Source organism: Astatotilapia calliptera, chromosome 20, assembly GCF_964374335.1.
Source record: "Astatotilapia calliptera chromosome 20, fAstCal68.1, whole genome shotgun sequence".
Classification (NCBI taxonomy): domain Eukaryota; kingdom Metazoa; phylum Chordata; class Actinopteri; order Cichliformes; family Cichlidae; genus Astatotilapia; species Astatotilapia calliptera.
Genome location: NC_137441.1, coordinates 36,440,455 through 36,463,516, shown reverse-complemented (window position 1 = coordinate 36,463,516; position 23,062 = coordinate 36,440,455). Strand labels below are relative to the sequence as shown.

Below are 23,062 nucleotides of genomic sequence, written 5' to 3'. Positions count from 1 at the left end.
GTGATGGGGAGTGTCATCTGTGCCGGCTATTGTTGTAATAATAGTTTTTCTTGCATCTGAACTGCGCAAACACAGAGGTCATCTCACATATGGTTCACCCAACAGGGGGACAAAGGGCCTCAGGGGTAGGAAGAAATGAACCTGGCAACACTGGATTGCAGGGTGTAGGTGGGACTGTGGGATTATAATATTATTTTATGCCATGTTAGACCCCTAATTAAAGATTGTGAATTATTATGTCGTTTTAGTTTGCATTATTCTCCTGAATTAGAAGAAGGTGATAACTATTGCATCTGTTAAACTGATTTGCATTACATTAGACTGCTGATTTATTGTGAATGAATGATATTGTTTTATGATGCATTATACTGCTGAGTTATAAGAAATACTGTTCGCAGAAAGTCATCGCCTTATTTGTCTGATTAGAAGAGAACAGAACATGCTGGAGTTTTCTGCCCCATCTCAGCAGGAGCAGATAAACAGGGAGCCAAGGTCGTAGCTTAGGCGCCGTGTGAGAGAAAGCATGTGAATGTTTAGGCTTTTATGATAAGGTGGGGGCCACGAGAGGCTATAAGAGGTTGATCAATGCTCCACCATTTTGAGATCTGATGCTGTCTGCGTACGGTGTCCATCTCCCACGCGTGTGACCATTAAAATCATCGTTTGACTCAACCCGGCCGGACCAGTGTTGTTATTGTGGTTTTTCCTCTTGTTTCCATCCCCAATATTTGAATCTGTAACACTAGCTGTGCCGTACAGTGACAGGGGTCCTTTATGTGGTTACGCTGAAGGCTTCGTGACTTTTAAGCCATGCCAGTAGCAGCTGTACAAAGGGCAGCTATGGTTTGTCATTCCAGCACTTTAATCCACAGAGAATCACCTCAACCAATATTGGGTGGAATGTCACTATATTTTATGAGGAGATTTATGGTCAACAGGGAATTAATCCTTTTGATTGTATTGATCCCGTGCCGTGTCTTTGATCCATGATGACTTTGTCTCTTCTGTTTGAGTCAACTTAACAGGCGTGGTACAAAGTTTGGGGCAGATATTTAAGTTCCCTTTAGGGAATATGAACTTTTCCTCTTGCACCACAATTGGGTCGAAATGTAAACAAGCTTAATACTTTTATTCATGACTAGTTAGTCTCTTGATCTAAGGTGGAGTTTGGGCAGTGCTCTGGTTTGCTGTTCTGTCCGTGGGTGGGTCTACCTCGGCTCCTGAATGCTGCCTGCACGCCTGCTTTCCGTTCGCTGATCACCTCTCAGGGATAAAAGGCCAGTGTACGTTCCTGCACTCTGGCTGGTTGTTGTTGCCCTTGTGGTGGTAATAAGACTCTCAAATTATGACTCGTTTTATGTGTGCTTTCTGGTTATCTGACCTTTCTCTCTCAGTTGGAGTTATGTTACCTACAACCTGAATAAATTGTTCACCTGGAAAACTCATGTCCTCTAAAACCACTGCATGCTTCCCCTCAATTCCAGTAAATCCTCAATAAAAAATTGACTCTCAAGACTCACCTGAAAACGCCATGAACCTGTTTTATCTTCTCCTGCAGTCTTCTGGTGCTCCACGGCTTAGTCCCTGCACCGCGCTCCATTACTAAATACTTCCCTGTATCTTGACTTTGCACTTTATTCGTTGCTTGTGAAAATCAAGAGTTAAACTTCCATCGAGTTTTTGTGATTATGACACTAATATGGCACTAGCAGACCAATGCACAAATGCAAACTGGTCAATCACCTCTTAGGAGTGTCAAAGAGGCATTATTAACAGACTGCAGATAGCTGTATAGTGCATACTGTAGACGACCCTGCAAGCAATCAGTGCAATAAAAAGCATGATGTCACACTGACAAATGGAAAAATATAAACTGGCATCAGTGTGCCAAGACGTCTGTCATCATATCGAATCTACCCCATATCAGATAAACAAGGGGTAATCTGAACATGGCAGGGGGGAAGAGACCCTCTTCCAAGACAAAAGAAATATTCAATTCAATTTTCAATTTAATTTTATTTACATAGTGCCAAAACACAACAACAGTCGCCTCAAGGCGCTTTATTTGGGGAGATATTGGCTCTATTTATCTGGTTTCCAGGATCATCTATAACTGATAAGTGCAAAACTGTAGACCAGGAAGTTAAACCATCAAATACACCAAAAAATGAGTTCTCACACTGCATATTAAAAGGAGATTTAATAAAGGACATTGCAGTCTGTCCCTTTCCTTCTGGATCGAGGCATGCATGTTGAGGAGGGATTAGTCCCAGACTTCTCTACGCAATCATTCTGGTGATAATAATAGGGCTTAGGCAGCAATGATAAACATTATGTTAACATTCTCATATTAACATCTTAGCACGCTTAACATATTTAACTCGTGATATTGTCATAGTGAGTACAGCTACATGAACCTGGGGCATGGTTTTGTTTACTAACACCTGAACCTCGAAGGAGAGATTAAAATGCCAGACATGCATGTGAGGGCGTCTTTGATGGACAAAGTGAAACCTCGCCACACCGTCTGTAATCCAAATGAAGACAAAAGGGTGGCTGCACCCACCACAGAAATTCTAAACACATGTCTGCTATTACTTATAAATAGGTTGCTTGAGTTTCCTACAGATATATACAAAGATATTCATATTGTCTAATAATTTGAGGTGCTGTCTGATGAGATGATTTTATGTGTAAAATGTGTAAACTGAGAGATAAATAAACCTTAACTCAAGAGTCGGAATCAGCAATGCTCAGTGAAATTGCAAAAAACTTAAGCGCTGTGACTCAGACTCTACAAGCCTCAGTGAGAATGTTAAAGGTTAAAGTTCACGACAGTACAATTAGAAAAAGGCTAAGCAAATATGGCTTGTCTGAAAGGAGACGGCTTCTGCTCAGGTGTTGCGATGGCCCGGTTAAAGTCTAGACTTAAGTCTGATTAAAATGCTGAGGCAGGACCTTAAGAGAGCTGTGTACAAATAAATGCCTGGAAACTGAACTGAAACAACATTTAAAGAAAGAGAGGGCCAAACTTTCCAACAGCAATTTCCAGAAACTGATAAAAGTCAACCACACACACACACACACACACACACACACACACACACACACACACACACACACACACACACACACAAAGGCATTCTGTTTGCAGTCCTGCACAGTGTGTGACAACAGATAATGGAGAATGTAAACCAAAGAGGGAAAAAACAGAAAAAAACTTTTTAAACACACAGATTATCTGAGAACTTGGATAAGCCCGACACAGATTCATGCACACAGACTGGTGTACACACACACACGGACATTTTCCTCACTTAAAAGTGGCGAGACAGACCTCTAGTGGTTTAATATTTACACAGCAGCTCCATCTCTAGAAGCTGAGAAGCTGGAGGCTTGCCAACGATTTTTGAAGTGAGCTCTGGTCAGTGAAGAATGCACTCCAACATAAACTAATCAACAGACGGTCCCATTGGTGTCAACATCAGGAGAACATTGTGAGTCCACATCTGACACCACTCTGGTTCTTAATTAATTGTAGCTCTAATTTCCATGTTTGTCAGATTCCCTGGAAAGATGATGTTTAAACAGAGAAGAGCTCGAGAGGATGTGGAGGGTGAAGGTAACGGTGGTCCCCGTGGTAATCGGAGCACTAGGTGCGGTGACTCCCAAACTAGGCGAGTGGCTCCAGCAGATCCCGGGAACGACATCGGAGATCTCTGTCCAGAAGAGCGCAGTCCTGGGAACAGCTAAGATACTGTGCAGGACCCTCAAGCTCCCATATAGAAATGAATAATTGCACTGAGACACGCTTAAAAGAAGTTGATGACACTTTGGTGTTGTGAGGGAGAAAAAGATGCAAGTTAATGTATGTTTTCATATAATACTGTAGATACATGTTTGCTATTAGCTGGTATCTTGTCACTTTCATAACTGTTCCATCACATTCTAGTCGACCCCCCCAAAACAACACTTTTTTAAATACTTATTTATTCTAGATATTGGCCCAATTGCTTATTGTCAGAGGGTTATAAATGTAATCTTACCAGCTAGCTGACAACTAGCTAGCTAAATAAACAATAACAGCTGGTTAAAAACTACCTTTATGCAAGCTAATGTTAGTCTCAAGTCTCCTAAAAAACAAAGTTTCCCTCTGATAAACAGTTTAGTTACATTCTCACATCATATGAGAGTCTATTTGTTAAGTGTCCGAGTCCTACCATGTTAGATTCTCTTCAAAGAAAGTTTCACAAACGCCAGCTACAAGCAGCTAACACCTGCAATGCAGCAGTGCTTACCGACAAAAACTCACCTCAGTGCCTTCATCAGACAGAAGTTAGCTTCACTGACTCATCAGCTTTACACTTTAAATTTCACAGCCTCCTCCAGAGTAAACAGAGGTGGACACAGGTATATTGGCAGTTGAGGTAAACAGCAGACTAAAAGCCTAAACAGGGCATTCTAACTCATTTTACATCAGGGGACACATACACCTAGTTACTTTGGTGTAGTATTAATGACTGTGGGGAGATTAGATTAGATTAGATTAGAGTTCTTTCTGGGCCCTCATTGTTTGACACCCCTGGATTACACTCACTACAGATGAACAGCCACTATAGCAAACTAAATTCTGTTGACTGCAATCTGCTGACCTCTAGTGGTGAGATTTTACACACTGTACCTTTAAAGGTGTAACCTCTCCACGGCTCTACTTCACATATATTCTCTGTGAAACCTGCTCTCCACACAAATCCACACACGCAAACATACTGCTTAATACAATGATCCATCTCTACTTCTTGCAGCACTCCTTGTCCTTTGCTGACTCATGCGGTGTGGCAATGGGGGTTTTCCACAGGAACACGAGAAGTTGCTATACAACTAGCCCTTTATTCTAAAAGTGCACCGAGCCACACAGCTAAACATATCACACACAGACTGCTATATTCTTGATATACACACAAAAACATGCACAAGATGATTAAATGAACAATAAATTCTATGTCTCCTTGACAAGAATCTGCTGATGCTTAGGTCTGGATGAACTTCATGCTGGGTGTGCACACACGTTCCTGTAGGTGAATCTGTGTGGGTGGATGTTTGTGTGCACATGCCTCAGGCTCACTGTGCTTCTCATTAGTCCTCCAAACCGCTCAGAACAAAAGGTGCCCTGACTTCAGCACACACGCAATAGCAGGAAAACCATGCCACTGTGTGTGTGTGTGTGTGTGTGTGTGTGTGTGTGTGTGTGTGTTTTCCAGAGGCTATAACAGCAAGGTTAACGCACAACCGGAAACAGATGAGCTTAGCAATTAATGGTCTGAATCTAAAATAAACTGTGGCTGACAGTTCAGTGCTAAAAGACTTTAGACTTCCCAGTGAACAGTGAAATGAAGTGAAACACCATTTAAAAATAGAAGACCAACTAAAATATGTCAGAAAAATCTGGATTACAAAAATTTATTATTATTATTTTACAGTTCTAATACTGTACATGGTTTAAGCAAATATGTAGTATACAGAGTGCAATATATCAGAAACAAAATACTTCAATTCCATCTTTAGAAAACCTCAAAGATCTGCTCATTCTGTAAGTTAAAGTTTTCAAAGTAAGTCATACCAATCCTTCAAAAACAAGCCTGCAGAACAAATCGACTCCTGTTTCAGCAGCGTCAAAAACTGTCGCAAAATGATGTTCAAAAATGAAGATGCTACTGAAACATCAAGGCACAAAGGGTAAACTGTTCCCAGAAAACAGCTTTTTTATGCAGGAGTCTCCAAATTGTCCTTAAGCAATGAGATCAGGACAGAAACAAAGTCTTTATCCACAGTTTATCAGATTCCTATACTTTGCAAGTGAATGAGGGAAGACAAGATGAGTTTCTGTGACACTTGTTCTCAGTCGTTTGTTCCATGGTCACTGATGACCTTTTTGTGCATCCTCTGGATCTGGTGAGTTGTACTACTTTCCCCTTCTTATTGATTCCCTCCAAGGAAGTAGGAAGGCTGAAGGAAGAGAAAAAGATTTTTATTTATTTTATTTTTTACCATTGAAAAACGAAATAAATAATTTAAAACACACGCACAGATATGGTTATTAACGTCTATGTTCAGCAGCAGGGTCGCTCAAAAGTGCATTTGTAATGAGTTAAATTGCACTGTTACCACGGCTCCTAAGTTAATTTAGGCACTTGACTAGAGCTGCTCTCTTAAAGAACCATCGCTGCAGATTCCTAAACTGTGAGCTCATAGTTCAGACTCACACATTTGGGTCACGAGTTCATTTGAGATGACCGGTTTCATTAAATAACTCTGTTTCCATTAGATGGTGACGACTGTACCCTTGATCTCAAAAGTCACAACGACAGATTAACACCCTTAGTGTCCCACTGCTTCATGTCAACTAAACCCATAAGGAAAGTCAGTGTGTGTGTTTGTGCGCGTGTTTAAAAATACTCGACTGCTTGGTGAGGGAGGGGCAGGCAGATGTTATTTTGAAGGCTCACGTTGCATCTTAATTATGTCCTCAAGTGAAGCTGGTTTGTGTCTACTGAGGTGTAGTACAGGCAGATGAGCATAGTAAGAAAAACTCGGAGAGGACTCTAACTCGGTGGAACATCTAAACACTGAAGTGGTTCTTGTAAATAACCTTCAGCACGAGCTTAACGTGAGTGCTTCTCAGCTCTGTGTCACCTCATTCCCAAGAGTCTCGGTCTTTTCATTCCTTTCCATCCAGCTATTGCAACAACTTGTTTGGTGATTAGCACAAAAAGGAAATAACATGTTAAGTCAGGTGTTTTACTGCCGGCACACGGCTGTGCGTTTAGCTGCCAATTGCTTGAAAAACCAATAATAATAATAATAATAATAAAAATAATGATGATGATGATGATGATGATGTTTGTTTAGCCGAGGTATTTGCTTGGGATTCACTGCCAGTCTCAGTTACTGGGAGTGAACTTGAGGATATTTGAGCAATGAGAGGGTGTGGTGCCACTCTCTCCAGAGCCCAGATAAAATGATTTCTACATAAATGAAATAAAAGCTTTCCCACGCCAATAAGTCACACTTTGACTTCTAGCTATTTCAGTCCAACCAGACAACAACTTAGGATACCTTCGACAATCAGAGCTCCTCGTCCTCCCCAGTGCTGCCCAGGTGTCCCGTAGACAGGTGCCGGTTCCTCCCGGTCTGCACGGCTTGTAGGTTCTTATAGCGCACCAAAGCCAGAGCAATCTCTGCGTTCCACGCTGTGCCGTCCTGCGGACACCGAAAGTCAATTTCCTTGCCCGTAACCATGACCACAGTGAAGTACACCAGCCCTCGCTTATACTCCACGCAGTCCACCGTGACCATGCGCTCAAAGTGAAGCTCCTTGACTTTGGAGCTCGACGCCAAACCCGGAGCATCACCGCCGCCTCCTTTGCAGTTGTGCAGGCGCAGCCCGTCCTCAGTGAGGACGCAGCGCTTCTTCTTCCACAGCTGGAGAAGTCCGCTGCTGCGCTTCTCTAGCAGTCCGTCTCTCATCGCCTTGGCCGCGAAGGACATTTCCACGCTGAAGGAACCTCTTCAGTACCAGACACTAGACAACTTAATCCTCTGATAGATACTGAATCTATTAAATACGCATCGCGTGTCTTGCCGTATCAACGTCCCTCGGGGAAACAGATTCGCTACAGTAAATATGATGTTAAACACATTTGTCTATTACAACAAGGTTTGTGAATAAGTTCCGTCTGTGCGCAATGACAGGACACCGTGCGGGTTGGTAGGCTGCTCTGCCTGGATATGTTTGAACATGCCCGGCTCCTGTCTGGACCTTCTCCCCCTTTCAACTAGCACCCGCCTCCTTCTCAGTGACGGCAGGAGAAGATCCGGGCTGTTTATGAAATTCCCATCTTGAGTGTGTGCGTCAGCGTGCAGTGCGCGCGAAAGAAAGACAGGCACAGAGAGTCAGTTAGTGCACGCTGACAGTTGTGTTTTACAGCACTCTGCATAGCAGCCTTTTTATGTGTTTCAGTGGTGGAGAGAGTGCTCAGAACTTTAACATAGCAACACCAGGGTAAATATACTTCTTAGTCTTTACGAGTTAGCTCACTCAAGTAAAAAGAAAAAAGTATTAAATAAGCAAAAGTAGTGCAGAATGGCCAATATCAGAATAATGGATTATAATTACGAGTACACCAGTATGTTCATGTTTAATGCTGCCAGTGGTAATTATGGGCCTAACTTGATTATTGGTTACCATTTTTTCTTCTGTTTATGCTATTCATCTTCAAAGTAACTCGTTATCAACGTGAGAGCTGTGGAGGAAAGTGCAACGTTTTTTAAAAACTGAATTCCACAACAAAGGTAAACACAGAGTAGATGGGTTCAGGCCTGACCATCTCCCTTTGAGGTCGCAGTGCACCTGTAGAAAAACCTGCTAACACACCTTTCTGTATAAATGAGTAAACTAAAATGCTAATATGCTTAAAGTGCAATAAGCGCTCATTTATAAGCCTTGAAACTCCTTATTAGAAACTATGTAATCTCGCCTCTCTGAGAGCTGGAATGTGAGTGGGTGGCATGGCGGATAAAGTTGGATAAAGAGTTCAAACTGCTGAATGACTAATCAGCCGGTTAGTGATCATCACCTTCTGGAAACAATGTCGTTACAAGGTAGGGCTACACGCAAAGATGTCCAATTTGCCTCATCTACAGATTTCACATTAAGGATGAAATATTTACAACTAGTGAAATAAAAATGTATATTTCATTTGATTAACAGATTATATTTTCATAACTTTAGAGCTCCGCTTTCACTTCTCTGTCGAACTAATGTGGTGGAATTTGTTGGTAAATTCTTTCTGACATTCTTACGTGATAGATAAGCTTTGTGGGTGGAGTGTATCTGTGATTCCCCTAATTTTACAAGATACTGGACTTACCTGGTCCCAGTGTGTCGCGTGGTGTGAGAGGAATGGATACGATGTATCCTGCACGTGTCGTTTCTTAAAACAGAAACCACCACCTATGATACTCGCCTCAGACACAAACCGAGACAAGGAGGCCGAGGAGGCAGTTTCACTTCACTTTGTGCCAATAAAAACAATGACACCAAATACATTCTCTCTGTAGTTTATTTATCATCATGCTATTCAGAAAGCATACCGCAATTGTGAAATTTTAGATGGCTGTATAGGTTATCTTGTGATGTTAAAAGGTGATCGTCTGACAAAAAGTGATTTCCGTTGATTGTATGTCTTTTTGTGTGTGTTTGTGTGCTGTTCTTTTTAATATCTCTGTTTATATTGATAAATAGTCTGCAGTCAGCACCATTTACGAAGGTGTTATATATAAAATAAAAAATTCATCTGTTTAGCAGGTTTCTTTTTGACATTATTGTACACACTCTATATTCTATAATATAATCAATCCACCTAAAACATCTTTGTATAACTGTTGTGTTATTTGGTGCAACCTCTGCTGCAGTGACAGTTTTACATTCGTTATTAAAGGATGTATAAAAGTCTCTGATTGCAGCTTCTACCTCATGACAGAAATATATCTTCTGACTTCAAGTGGCTCGATATCAACCAAGAGAGATGTTTGACACACGTTTCACAGACCAACAAGTGATTTACAACCATTTAAGTACGAACAATAATTTCGGGCCAAATACCGGAAATCGTTTTTGGCAGGCAATCATTTTTTATGACAACACCAGGGGTTGCAAGTGTTGAGAGAAAAAATAATTCTTAATGAGAGGACGATATTTTTGAGTGCAAATCACCCATGCAGTTTTACATAGATATTCATGTTCACTAAATGTGCATATGTGGCAGCACTGCAATAGTATTCACCTGTTTCTATGGGATTATGAAGGTGTCATCCTTTCGACTGTACAGTTTATAAAAGCAGCTTTCTATCAAGCGCGTCTGTGGATATAGGTCGTCTGCCCCCTGCAGGAAGAGCCAGGCAGTGCAGTAATCTGGAGCTGTGCTGCTGAAGATACGCGGTTCCTACTGAGTGTGCGCCAGCGCCCCGGCTCCCAGTCCATAGCCAAATCCTTTGGGACCAAAGTTTTTGCCGTAACAAGCTGTTGAGAACAAAGGTAATGCCATAAGACTCCACACTTTGCCATCCTCCCATATATATTAGACAAAGCTCACTGTGGCCTGCTTGGATCAGCTTTGATTTGAGTGTTTGATTTCCATCTGGCAAACATGATATTCCTCGATTGAATTCCTCACAGGGACCAAAGTTTCTTCAGGATTGTTGGTAGAAGGACTTTTGACTTCCCCCTCAAATGTGTTTTTTAGGCCATGCTGTCTTCTGGATCTACAGACTCACAGATTGAGTTAGCATTAGCTCAAGCTGGTGTGCACCACTTAGCAACGGCCTTAACAAATAAATTTTACATATGAGCAAACTAAAGAATATATTGCACCACAGCTCCCATGCTGGTTCTTCTATATACAGACTATTTCATTTGTGCGCCTCTAAATGCTCAGTGTTACCGCTCAAGTGCAGATTCTGTGGCGTGTTTCGGCCCTGAAACATGATACCAGCGTTAGATTTACACCTTTGCGGCTGTTAGATTGCAGGAATGAGTAAACACTTTAATTCAGCAGTTTAATTCTGAACTTTGTTTGCTGGGTCTCATATTCCTCAGCTACATAGCCCATACTGAGTACCTGAAAAACGTGTTTCTCTGTATGTGCCTATACATGGGGCTGGGTTGTCCCAGACACAATAAAGGGGTTAATGTGCCCATATAACAGAATATTGAGCTGAAAGGTGTTTGATAAGCTCCGCTATTCATCACCAGTGGGTTCAATTTACAGTACACACCTACAAGGTATTGTGACAAAATAATAAAAACGAATATGAGCCTGTGATGTTGTGTTAACAACATTGTTGGATTATACACTTGCCGGCCACTTTATTAGGTACACATGTTTAACTGGTCGTTAATGCAAATGTCCAATAAGCCAATCACATGGCAGCAAGTCTGTGCATTTAAGCATGCAGATGTGATCAAGATGACCTGTAGAATTACTATGGGGAATTTCAGAAACTGCTGATCTACTGGGATTTTCACACAGCGATCTCCAGGGTTTACAGAGGATGCTCTGAAAAAGAGAAAATATCTAGTGGGTGGCATGTATCTGGAAGAAAATGCCTTCTTGATGCCAGATGTCCGAGGAGAATGGCCAGACTGTTTCAAGCGGATAGCCAGGCAATAATAACTCAAATAACTACTTGTTACAACCAAGGACATCTTTCTCTGACTGACCTCTGTCTCCTTTGTCAGCTAATAACGGCACTGAGTGTCGGGATCCTGGGTCTTTTTGATCCAACGTTTTGAGTTTTACTTTATTTTGATGTTTATGATTCATGTTTAAGTTCATTGGGTTTTCTAAGTTCACTTGTTTATTAGTTTCCCCTTGTGTTTTCAACCCCTGTGTTAAGTCTCTCTTGTCCTTTATATGTTTCATGTCCTTTGTTGTCAAGTTCACGTTGTCACGTCTGCGTTTCATTATGTTTCCTGTTTTATTTTGAAGAGGTCCCGTGTTCCTGCGTTCAGTGTATTCAGCTTTATGTTTCCCCTGTGATGTTGTTATGTTCCTGTGTGTCAGCTGTTTCCCCCTGTGTTCCCACTTCCCTCATTAGCCTCCTGTGTGTATTTAGTCCGTGTTCTCTCACTCAGTCTTTGTCAGGTCATCTGTTGTTTCACCGTGTTTCCAGGTCTGTTGATATCAGGGTTTTTCATGTTGTATTTTAGTTCACCTGTTTAGGTTAATGTTTAGTTTGTCTTTGCTCATTGTTGTGTCTTTTTGTCAGCCTTATTAAACGGCTCGCCTTTTGTTAATATTCAAGTTTTGTTCCAAGTTCGTTCATGTCTGCATTTTGGGTCCACTCTTCACAACACATACAGTCTGCCTCAGCGAGACTGTGACACTGAGGCTACTATGTGCAAACATTCAAAATTGGATGATAGAAAATTGAAAACATGTTGTCTATCCTTAATTTCTGCTACAACGTTTGGATGGCATGGCAGGGTCAGAATTTGGTGTACATCCTGCCTTTTATCAACAGTTTAGACTGCTGATGGTGTAGTTGTGTAAGAGGTAGTTTCTTGAATCACTTTGGGCCCATTAGTACAGCTTGAGCACTGATTAAACACAAACAGCCTACCCAAGTGCTACTGCTTGTCTTCAGATGGCTTCTTTCAGCAGAGTAATTCACCAGATCATCTCAAAGTGGTTTCCTGGACATGACAGTGAATTCACTCAAAGGGTCTTTACATTCACCACATCCCAATCTAATAATTAAGTTCAGTTCATTTTGTTTATGTAGCACATTATCACAAAAACAGTTACCTCAAAGCCCTTCTTACTATAGTTAAAGACCCTACAAAAATAGAGCACTTTAGGGATGTGGTAAAACCGGAGATCTGTGTCATGGATGTGACAAATCTGCAGCGACTGCGTGATGCTGTCATGTCAGCGTGGACCAAAATCTCTTTCCAGCACCTCGTCTAATCGGTGATGTGAAGAATTCAGGCAGTTTTCAAGGCAAAATTGGTTCAAGCCATTACTAGCAACGTGTACCTAATAAAGTGGCTGGTGAGTGTTTGCTGGTATTTATTGAAATGAGTCAGAAAGTAATAGATAAAGTTATTTTTTCATTTAGCACATAGCTTGATAGCTATACAGTGCATAGTTTGTGTAATTAATTTATAATAGGCTTACAGATTTTGATGAAGAGAACCTTTCGGAGTCATTGTTTAACTTGTTGCAGGCATGAACTTTGAATCCCAGGTTTAGAGTTCAACTGAAATCATAAAACTTCTATTTTTCTGAGTAACTGCACCCTCTGTTGTATTCTAGGGTTTATTACAACTCATTTGGCCATTCTTATAAAAAAGGAGTTCGTTTTTAACCACAAGCCTCATTTATAAAGACTTTTTTTTCTTTCAGCCCAAGTTATATATATTTAGTGTTCCTATCACCTATATTATCTGTTTCAGATCCTTCCTGGGCCTGAATGGGTTAGCTTTCCTAGCTTTGCGCCCATGGAAACACATCTTAATTGTGACAGTCATTGACCCATGGGAAATGTTTGAAGTTTGGACCCAATGTGGAGGTATGTTACACCTGCATTCTTTTTAAAGGCCAGCAGGTGGCAGTAAGTGCTGTTGTCTGGTTCTATAGAAGTCTTTGAAAGAGAGAGTTTTACCTTTGCAGTAGATTTCCCCTTCCTTATCAGCTAGTGTGGTTGATTCAAGGCTCTTCCCACAAGTGGCGCATGTAAAACATCCAGACTTATGCCATGCCTGTAAACATATACAAGCCTCGTTTTAAAGCAGTTGTGTTTTTCTTGCATGCGCGCATATATGCTTGTGTTTTGCTTACACTCCCAGCTCCCATCACTTTCTCAGCAGCGTAGACAGACTTGCCACAGCGAGGGCATTTGTCTGATCCTCCAAACTTCTGAGCTAGCTTGGAGGGGTTTGGGTTGGTGGTAGGACGATGGGGACCGGGTCTGATGGGTAAAGAAGGCAACAAAATGTGGATAAGGAGCCTTAAAACCATCAAAAAGTATGCTTGCCTGTGTGTTACTCACTCTTCAGGTTTAATTCCCAGGGACTCTCCTTTGTCCATGCTGAGGGTTCCTGCTCCTTGGCCATAACCATAGCCTTTTGGCCCATATTTCTTACCATAGCATGCCTTGCAGTAGACTTCATCCATATGAACAGCAACAGTTGTGCTGTCCAAATTCTTCCCACACACCACTGTACAAAGAGACACGTTATTATTGTTTTGCATACCTTTGCACTTTTCGTTGAGTACGTTCATGTGTTTATAAAGGCTCCCAACTGTTTGCCTTATAAGGAACATTTTGTTTGAAGGAACATGTTCTCATCTAAATTCCATCACAGGAATGTTTGATTGTGATGCGAGAACACAAATAACTCCTCCAAACCCCATGAACCCACATTTCTTTCAAGATATCTAATTTATCATTATGAAAGATTTACAGTACACAAGAGATGAATACTTGTATGTGGAGTGGTCAAAATGTTTTGTCTGATGTTTCCTTTTTGAATTGCTGTGAGCATTTTAGCAATCCTGCTAGATTGTATCACTTCCAGGAAATCCTGTTTCCATTACTCGCAGATGCATATTTGCAGTTTTACCAGACAGCTCAACAAACATCAACTTGTTGACCCAAGCTGACCTAAACTACATGTTGGGGATCATAACTGGTGAAGACAAACCCAGCCACAAGTCAGTGTACTCTTAGTTCTGAGCCCAAGCTCGGACAGATGGGGATGCATGCGTCAGGATGGGTATTTGGTATAAAATCGTTGGCAGATGAAATATGCAGATTGTCAAGAATTCAATTTTCTGGGTTAACAACTGCTATCGGTGCAAGGCCAGTAACTATAGTACTTTTGACTAGGATAGGGTTTGCAAGAGTTCAGGAGAGGTGGAGGCAGATGATTGGCTATGGCAACACCTAAAGAGAAAAGCCAAAAGAAGAAGAACAACTAAAAGAAAGCTCAAATAGACACTAAACAGTGGTCTTCAGTGTGAGAGCCATCAGTGTCCAAGCCAGAAAAAGCCAAAAACAGGAGCACCACTAGGAGCGCAACCTGAACCAAGATGGCGCCCGGGGTTTACTGGGTTCTCCACCTTAAATTCATCGCTGGTAGTTCTACCATCCTGATGCATATTAAGGAGAACATTCAGCATAAACAACCTGAAATGTGCTGCTATTTCTTCCTAGTTTTTGAAGTGGACTTCCAGGGAGTGACGCAGCGATAACAGGAATGGTCCCAGAGGTTTACAAAAAGCAGGAAACCAATCTAGAAGTCGATAGAGGCCAGAAATACACCGGCGTCCTTTTGGTTTTTTCATCGGCCTAGTTGCAGACTGTTTTAATCACATTTTATAAAGACACAGGACTCCTCTAGGTTAGTAGACTTTTTGCTCGTGCGACTCCTTGGAAGATAAAAAGGTTTTGTAGTGCTAACACATCAATGTAAATAACTGGATTTTATAAAGATACAAGACTTTTATATGAAGCTGGCTAATCCTGAAATGTGTTGATATTTTTTCTCTCTGCAGCTCATCTGAATAGACTCTGACAGGAAGTTAGAGCGAAAGGGGAACTGATCAGCTTAAGGCTCAGTTTCTAGGAGACACACACACAAAAAAATTAATAGACCAAGATGTAGTTCAAATATAGCCCAGCCAGACTTATACAGCATTTTCTCTTTGTCTGCACATACAGACGGCTCATACACATTAGGTTAATATTACATGTGCCTGTAATACGTGCCAAAAGTTCACTGGGCTCCACAATCACAGGAAACAGCAATCGGTTAACTCACTGCACAGGAAGCAGGATCTATGGAAGCTCCGCCCGTCACAGAGAACCTCTTCTGCAAAGTAAACCGTCTTTGAACAGCGGCCACACTTGTTTCCTCCTCCCAAAGGCATCCTTTAGTGATCCATGTTACACAGACAGAAAAACACACATATTTTGATATGAAATGAAGCTTTTGGTAAAACAGACGGTAGAAACAGCTGGAAATGCACCAAAAGGACCTTAAAGGTGCTTTAATGAGTGGAAAGGGCCCTGAATAGAAAAACAGATGAATCAGTGGACTGTTAAATAGAACCATCATGGAAACGCAAACAGTTATTGTTTTAGGAAACCTATTTAAACAGCCTTATTTGGTTGCCTGTACATCTGGCTTTGTAAGGCTAGGCTAGTAATTATGTTCCTGCCAGTTCTTTGTGGTTTCTGTAACGGACAATCAAGCCAGAACTGCAGTGGAAAATTCTAGAAGAGTTCTTTTCTGTAAAAGGGCCAAAAACGAAAGGTCTCTTTCTTAAAAAAATAGAAGCAGTCATTGTGGAAGTTATGCGTAAGCATGATTTTCTGAGGAATGTTAAAGTCGATGGCATGTGAAAACCCTGCCATCCAGTCTGTTTCTGTCCAATGTGCTATTAGCACAACCCTCCCTGTCCATTCTTGCATATCTACTTCCACATTCCTGACCGTGTAAACCCTCCTCCCCCTTTTTCATGGTCATGTCTCACATTTATCATCTACAGCTTCAGCCCGTAACCACACAGCACCTAACACCTGCAGTTGTGTTTTATACGGCTCAAAATATGTCAAAAAAATTGACAACTCCATCAAGGTTAGCTTGTTTTTTCTAACTTAGATTACCTAAGACTTCTGGGCACAATATACAGTATGACTCACTCAGAAATAACAGGCGGTACCACATGGCCTCTGACTCTATTTAAAAATGTTAAAAATAACTTAGTACTTATACTTACTGTGAATATGAGCTCATTTCACTATGATACAGAACCATACGCTGCCTTTTTTGTCACTGTAAACGCAGTTTCTGTTAAGGGAACTAATGCAGTTTTCTTGGATGTAGCTGAGCCTTTAGAAAACTCTTATTCCAGTTTATAAATTATACGAGTTATTTATACATATCATGTACAGTCACATGGCTTCTTGTGTGTTAAATTATTCTGCACCCTACATCTTTCATGTAGAATTTAAAAGTGCTACTATCAATGAAAATAATTATAAAAACAGGGCTGTGTTGCTTGATAATCACTGATATTTGGCTTTGCTTTGCAGCTTTAAGTTGAAGCTCAGTCATATTGTCTTGTATAGAAATTGAAAAAGTCACAGTTACAACTCACAAAGAGACCACAGGCACAGCCACGGAAGTCTAAACTGTAAAGTTTAGGGAAGCAGTGGTGAATGAGAGTTTTGGATGCATAGCTCAGAAGAAAGTGAGAGGTCTGCATCGTAAATGTTTATATGAGGAAGATGGAGACTAGCTGGCATTTTCAGTATCCGCTCATAAAGGATGGCAGTTTGCGTAGTTTTACAGTCTTGGAACATTCCTCAATCCCACTTAAAGCAGAAATGCCGGGAATGTTTTTGGACCAAGCAGTGATGGAAACATTTTAGAGTTTTCCAGCTGCCGACTTTGGAAACTATGACTTGAAATCTCAAATAAATGTCTCAGTCTTCCATGTCATTTTGGAAGGGTGACAATCAGCATCAGCATCAGTGGTTAAAAGCTTTTGTTGTTAGCAATGAGCCCGGCTCCCAGCTTCAGGACCGAGTATGTAGATGAGAAGGTGAGGAAAATGCTCGTGGATAATCAAGGCTATCAGTAATTGCTTAACTTTGTGTGGTGCTGTTGTTGATGCTTGTTCACTGATAGAATGGGACTGAGTTGACAGTCAGTTTGACCACAGGAGGGGAAATTCATAGAGAAGTGGGAGAATTGTCACTTGATGGATGAAAAGGTTACTGGAGACATTAGTTTTCCTTACATATACGTTACATAAATATTCTGTGTATCTGCTAAATTATTTCCATCAGGACGAATTCGAGCTCATGCTGATTGTGGTGGCTTTGCATGTTTAGACCTGCAAGGACACGCAGATATGAGAATGCTTTAGGGAAGGAGCAGTAAGGACTGGAAACTCCTACAAATCAGGAAGTCCACTAACAAATTTAATGTGACAGCATGTGATATCTGTGTGATTCAGGCAGAGCGTAATGTTGGTGAAAGTTAGTAGGAACTTGCTGTGCTGTATTTTCTTTATTGTGCATTACTATTCCTCTCTTGCGTTAATGTTTAGCTGCTCACTCTGAAACACTTTGCTGTAACGGAAACATAAAGGCACCCTGTGGTATTGTGGTATCATAAGTGTTGCAAGTGTCTTTCCCATCATGCATCAACAAAATAAGAAATTAGACAGAAGCAAACAGAATCCATCAGAACTCAAAATAAAAAATCTTTACTTACTTGCAGCAAGTAGAAGCTGTCAGTGAGGGATGATGGGCAGGAAGATCTTTCACAGGTCAGAGTAGCGTAAATGGAGCTGTGTGGTATGTTCAGGAAACCAGCTGTCCACAGTTAACTTTAAGTATGCAAGAAAAATAAAAAGGTCAGTCCTCTTAAAAACCTGATTTGAACAACTTTTACTGTGTTGCTATCCTTCAGGAGAGTGTTGGTGCGCTCCTCTCCGCTTTAACACTGTTCCAGATGTGTCGAAAGGGAGGAGCTTCTGCTGTTGCTGCTTCAGCCTGTAAACTTAGTCTGTGTGGAGGATCAGGGGAGCTTACTCTCCAAGTGAGAGCAGACGCAGTGAGAGCGAGAGGTGGGGTTGAACAGGAGTGAGCCGGGCTTCAAAAGCTGTGTGCTGGCTCGCACAGCCGAGAGATTTTCTTGTTGATTGCACTCCGTGTTTTGCAACTCTCTTGCACAAGGGCTGCCCTTCAATTTGTCAGACAGCCGCCAACAAACACTGAACCGTGATACTAAACTACATGAACTTCACATTGCTGAAAGACTTTCATCATGCATAAACATTAGTGTTCCAAACTGTGATCAGGGAGGATATTTTTTCTTGAAATGCAGACAGAACACAGGGCTTTCCTAGATTTCTTTAAGTTGTAATAAGAATGTGTAAAAGTGACCTTTGAAATAAATGCACAGAGAATTCGCTTATTCGATTATTGTTAATGTTTTAATACGGTGCTTAGCATTTTTATTAGACCAGCACCCAATGTCAGGTTTACCCCACAGCTGCCCTAAATTAACAGTATTATTATTATTGAGATGTTAAGTTACAGTTATTTACGTGTATTTCTGAACAGAAAAGATTTAGTTTTATTGGTTGAATGTTATGCTTGTCAAATTTCTGACTTTGCTGAGAAATGCAGTTAGCTGGCTCAGATTTATGCTCAGATTTGAGCATAAAACCATGAATTCGTTTTGTCATTTGCCTCATAAATAAAAATGTACGTTTTAGCTTCGTTTTTGACAGATTTCTAAAGTATTTGTGTCTTCGTGTTTTTGTGACATCTCATCTTAACAAGCTTCACAATCAGTAGACTTCTTACTCTGTTCTACTACCTGCTCACAGGTTAACCTTTAACAGCTAATCAGTTTGAGTTCAGCTCTCAGCGTGATGTAATTTCAGAGTGATTCTATTTTATTACCAGAGCATTTAATGACCTTTAGGCACGAGCAGCAAAAGGTCACCCTGATATGCTTAATGGATGAGAAACGACAGAAACAGATGTGAAAATGTGTATATGAAGCATCCAGCTTTAACCTGACTTCACGCTACTGCCATCATGTGGTTAAGATGGGTAATATCAGCAGGATGCATTCCTGATTTTAATGTTAGATGCTTTTTGGAAATTTACTGGGTAACTTGTGCTGTCATTTTCTGGGAATAAAAAGAAAAGGAGAAAGTTTTCAAGGCTTTTTCAAAACTAATCGGCTTGTTTATATGATACCCTTCAATGCCCGGGTGGCACGGTGCCTGTGATGTTGTCATTGTTGCAATAAAGTGTTTGAGTTCATTTAATAAAAGTTAAGTAGTACAACCAAGTGTTTTAGAGTACCACGGCTGACAAACCTAATAGTATTTTTCTTATTCATATGTGTAGAGGGATTTTTGAGGGCTGCAGGTGTGAAAAGCTGCCCTTTAAGACAGTCACAGCATCGCTTGGAGTTTAGAAGTGACTGACGTAGATCTTCATGCTATTTTAATGGCTTCTTTTTTGCCCGTTTTTCACAGAGAGACAAACAAACTGCTCCAATTACATTACCTCTTCCTCAGCTTTCACCTGAGCAGATTAATAATAATAATAATAATAATAATAATAATAATAATAATGTGGGCATTCCCTCTTAATTATGTGCTGAGATTATACATGGCCTAAAGTGAGAGTGTACTAATTTGCAGAAAGAAGCAAAGCTCAGTGGAAGCCACTTGACATTAAAGTGTGCAAGAGGAGCCCTTTAATGAGCCGTTTTCTGTTGGTGGCATTTGGTGCTGGCAGATTCAATGACAGGCAGTGTTGATGAATGCAGTCAGATTCTTTCAGTTCCCCTTTTCCATCAAGCTGAAGTGAAATGGGATTAGCTCGTGCAGCATGCATAGAATAAATGAGACTAATTGCAGTTCAGGACATCAAGTGACAGATTCATTATTGTCTTGTTGTGTGCCGAGTCAGTGCTCACGTTTTCATAGTGCCACTGACTTCAGGGCAGCCTCGCATCACCACATGAGCAGCATTCTGCAGTTTTCTATATGTCATTTATTATTTGCTTCATCGTTTGGTCATTAACATGTAATACAAATAAGGACAACTGCTGTCTGTGTTGTCCCTTATGCTAAGTTTACCCTGACACAAACAGCTAACGCCTTCAAGATGAACCCAACAGTATTCAGCGATCTGCAGAGCTGTGACTTCTGGAAAGTGTGTGCATGATGTTGTTGTATCTAACCTAAGACTTTGAAGGTTGCAGTAATGTTGCAACATCCACTGATCGTTGTCTGTCATGTAGTGAAAGAACAGCCTTCTTGTTTGTTGTGTTGTGCAGCCTCAGTCACTTCAAGGTTCCTTATATTGTAAGGGGAAGAATAACATGGAGACAAAAGCTATAACGTGCCGAATTTGTTCAGTGAGATCACAGATCGAGTGATCAGTAGAAACTTTCTCGTACAGATTTAGTGTAAAACCAAAAAAGTGGTTGGATATTAGAAAGGTTTTAGGCACTTCATTCTTGGTTTCATTTTGTAGACCCAGAGGGAAAGCCCAGTTTTTATATGCAGACTGTGTAACTGCAGTGATCAGTGTAATGATTTAGCTTTCATTTTTACAGCACCTCCTTTTTTATTTAAGTATTTCAGAGCTTCTTATTTTTTCTTGAGACATTAAATAAATAATAATAAAATATAGGTAATGCATGTCATATTTATTACCATATTTAACAATAAAACATAATATTAGCAGGTCTGCCTTGATTCTGTACCTTCACTAAACCTTCTGGCGTTGTGATTTACAGCTTTTCCACCGGTTAGACTTTGCTTGAACTTGCTGGTCTCAAACTAACATACTGTAATATGAAGATGATACTCTGCCACCATCTAGTGGCAATCATACATTCAGACAAAGCAGAGTCATAAATCCAGTAGGAACAAGCTCAGATGCTGAAGCACTGTTCTAATTAGATGCTGTGTACACTTTCACAGAGAACTATGAACTTCCCCTCAGCTGCAATAGCTCTGTTTTTTGTTTGTGCTTCCTTCCTTCTTTTGTTTTTCTTAATTTCATTTGTCTCGGTCAAGCTGCCCATCTGAGGCTCCGTGTTCCAGACAGCACGGGGTCAACATGTTAGAGCGGGGCCCCCCTTCCACCCCACCGTATGCCCCTCAGGGTGACAGTGACACAAGTGTCTCATTGTCATAACAGCGTCTGTCAGGGTCTGTCTCTCGGGGGGGGGGAGATACATGCCTTGGGGAACGTCAGAAGATTAGCCGTGACATTAACCCCCACCCAAACACCCATCACACATACACACACATATGCACGCACACATGCATCAATGCAGATGGCTGCACACTCCTACCCATAATCCTCAGTCACAAGTCACTTCCCGTTTCACGATGAGACAAAGCAACAGATCATGTGTTTGTTTTTTTCTGCTTTTGGCTGACTTTGTTGGAGAAGTTTCGCACACTTTAATCTTTTCTCTCTGTAGCTGGAAAGCAAAGGAGCAACCGTGGCATTAAAGTGAGTATTTGGAGGTCAGCAGTAAAGTGATTGTGGTCGAAAGCATGAAGGGAATGCTGTAGTATGTGCCTGTAGTAGGAGGGAGGGGGGATGTGTGCAGTATGCATGTGTTCTAATAGCAAACATCCAGTTATTGTGCTTGGTTTTCATTGTTTATGCATCTCTCAGCATGCAGAGCCAATTCTTGATCAATATGTGATCAGCCATAGAAGGCTCAGGTTGTATTTTCCTGCCAAAACAAGACTATAAACAACCTAACAGACCCCAAAGTCTCACCCATAGTTAGAAACTCTTAAGACGTAACCAATAACTGAAGCTGATCCATAAGCTACTTTGTAAAAGGGAAGGATGGGATTCTGAATTTGTTGCATGTCACAGTCTTCATTAAATATGCAGCACTGGCTCTTATAATAGTGGCTCGAACTCTTGGCCAGCACAGCAGAAATATGAGCAGAGATGCAGAGAGAGGCACAAATGTGGCCGATGATTACAAAAGGTAACAAACGTAGAATTATCACAATAAGAAGTGCTTTTTTTGATAAATTCATAAGAGTTTGTGAATAAATTGTAAAGATGACCAGAGAGATGTTGCCCAGCAGTAAAATGACATAAACCAGCAGTGATTTAACCGCATTTGTCTCTCTGTTGATGTGATTGTTTAATTCAAGTAGACCTCCTAATGTCTGATGAGATCTTTATAGTCCTCATAGTTTATGAGTATTGAAAAGTTTGGAAGACAAGCTCAAGGTCAGGTATCTGGGATGTTTTTGTAATGTTACTCCGAGTGTGTCACCTGGGAAAAGATGCGAGGAAAGGGTTTACTCTGCACATGCTTCTTTCTCCATCACACCACCTCCTGCTCTTCTTTCCTCGCCTTCGTTTGCATCACTTATCTCTCACTCTGTCTCGCCTCCCCTCTTTTCATTAGAAGCGTGGGACAAATTAGAGGAGTGATGGATGAGCTGCCCTCCTTCACGATGCTGGTTCATTCAGGCATGCACACTGATATATAAACAGATACAGAGGGCGGATGTGTGTCTATGTGTGTGCCCGTTTGTGTGATTATGTGTGTTTATAGTGACGTGCACATTCTCATTTGTCGTCAGAAAATCTGTCATTAAGGTGGCACTTTTTTTTTTTCCTGTCATCCTGATTTCCATGACCACCAATTAGGTCTAGAAAGCCAGATGATGGGTTTAGGCTTCTCACATTTGTGGCTACATCTGCTTAATTACCATGTATTACTCACACTATAGAGGCAGCCGTGATTGCGCTCGCACAGACACACAAACCGCACTCATCCAGCTAATGGACCAGCCGGGTCTTTGCTAGCTGGGCTTATATTTCACTCAGGGAGAGGGAGGGAGGGAACGAAGCCAACAGGTCCATTATTGAGAGAGAGCATCATAGACAGACAGGG

The 23,062-nt window shown here is 41.1% G+C and overlaps 3 protein-coding genes across 7 annotated transcripts in view; 1 reads left to right on the top strand and 2 right to left on the bottom strand.

The window, feature by feature from the left end:
- Positions 1-5,444: 5,444 nt before the first annotated feature.
- On the bottom strand, positions 5,445-7,871 carry phlda3 (pleckstrin homology-like domain, family A, member 3). The gene is made up of 2 exons (XM_026153442.2): positions 7,117-7,871; positions 5,445-6,006 (listed from the first exon to the last, which is right to left on the bottom strand). The coding sequence occupies exon 1, from the start codon at positions 7,546-7,548 to the stop codon at positions 7,126-7,128; it is 423 nt and encodes a 140-aa protein (XP_026009227.1). The 5' UTR covers positions 7,549-7,871; the 3' UTR covers positions 5,445-6,006; positions 7,117-7,125.
- Positions 7,872-9,104: 1,233 nt separating this feature from the next.
- Positions 9,105-18,165, bottom strand: LOC113012963 (cysteine and glycine-rich protein 2-like). The gene is made up of 6 exons (XM_026153437.2): positions 17,855-18,165; positions 15,389-15,498; positions 13,615-13,783; positions 13,404-13,533; positions 13,228-13,324; positions 9,105-10,081 (listed from the first exon to the last, which is right to left on the bottom strand). The coding sequence occupies exons 2-6, from the start codon at positions 15,495-15,497 to the stop codon at positions 10,005-10,007; spliced, it is 582 nt and encodes a 193-aa protein (XP_026009222.1). The 5' UTR covers position 15,498; positions 17,855-18,165; the 3' UTR covers positions 9,105-10,004.
- nav1a (neuron navigator 1a) overlaps positions 11,715-23,062 on the top strand; it is a 93,884-nt gene continuing 82,536 nt past the window's right edge. For 3 of the 5 annotated variants that reach the window (XM_080295119.1, XM_026153369.2, XM_026153367.2), the window contains exons 1-3: positions 11,716-11,733; positions 12,519-12,614; positions 13,019-13,134. The gene's annotated coding sequence lies outside the window, so the exon portion shown is untranslated. Of the gene's footprint in view, positions 11,734-12,518; positions 12,615-13,018; positions 13,135-23,062 lie in introns of those variants that run through there. The other 2 variants (XM_026153366.2, XM_026153370.2) reach the window with 2 other exon arrangements.

Excerpts from the sequence above, each read along its gene's own strand:
- phlda3 (XM_026153442.2), bottom strand. The coding sequence starts at position 7,548 with ATGTCCTTCGCGGCCAAGGCGATGAGAGACGGACTGCTAGAGAAGCGC.
- LOC113012963 (XM_026153437.2), bottom strand. The coding sequence starts at position 15,497 with ATGCCTTTGGGAGGAGGAAACAAGTGTGGCCGCTGTTCAAAGACGGTT. Across the intron at positions 13,534-13,614 it reads CTGGGAATTAAACCTGAAGA|ACCCGGTCCCCATCGTCCTA; the intron begins GTGAGTAACACA and ends TTTACCCATCAG. Across the intron at positions 10,082-13,227 it reads AGGGGAAATCTACTGCAAAG|CTTGTTACGGCAAAAACTTT; the intron begins GTAAAACTCTCT and ends TGTTCTCAACAG.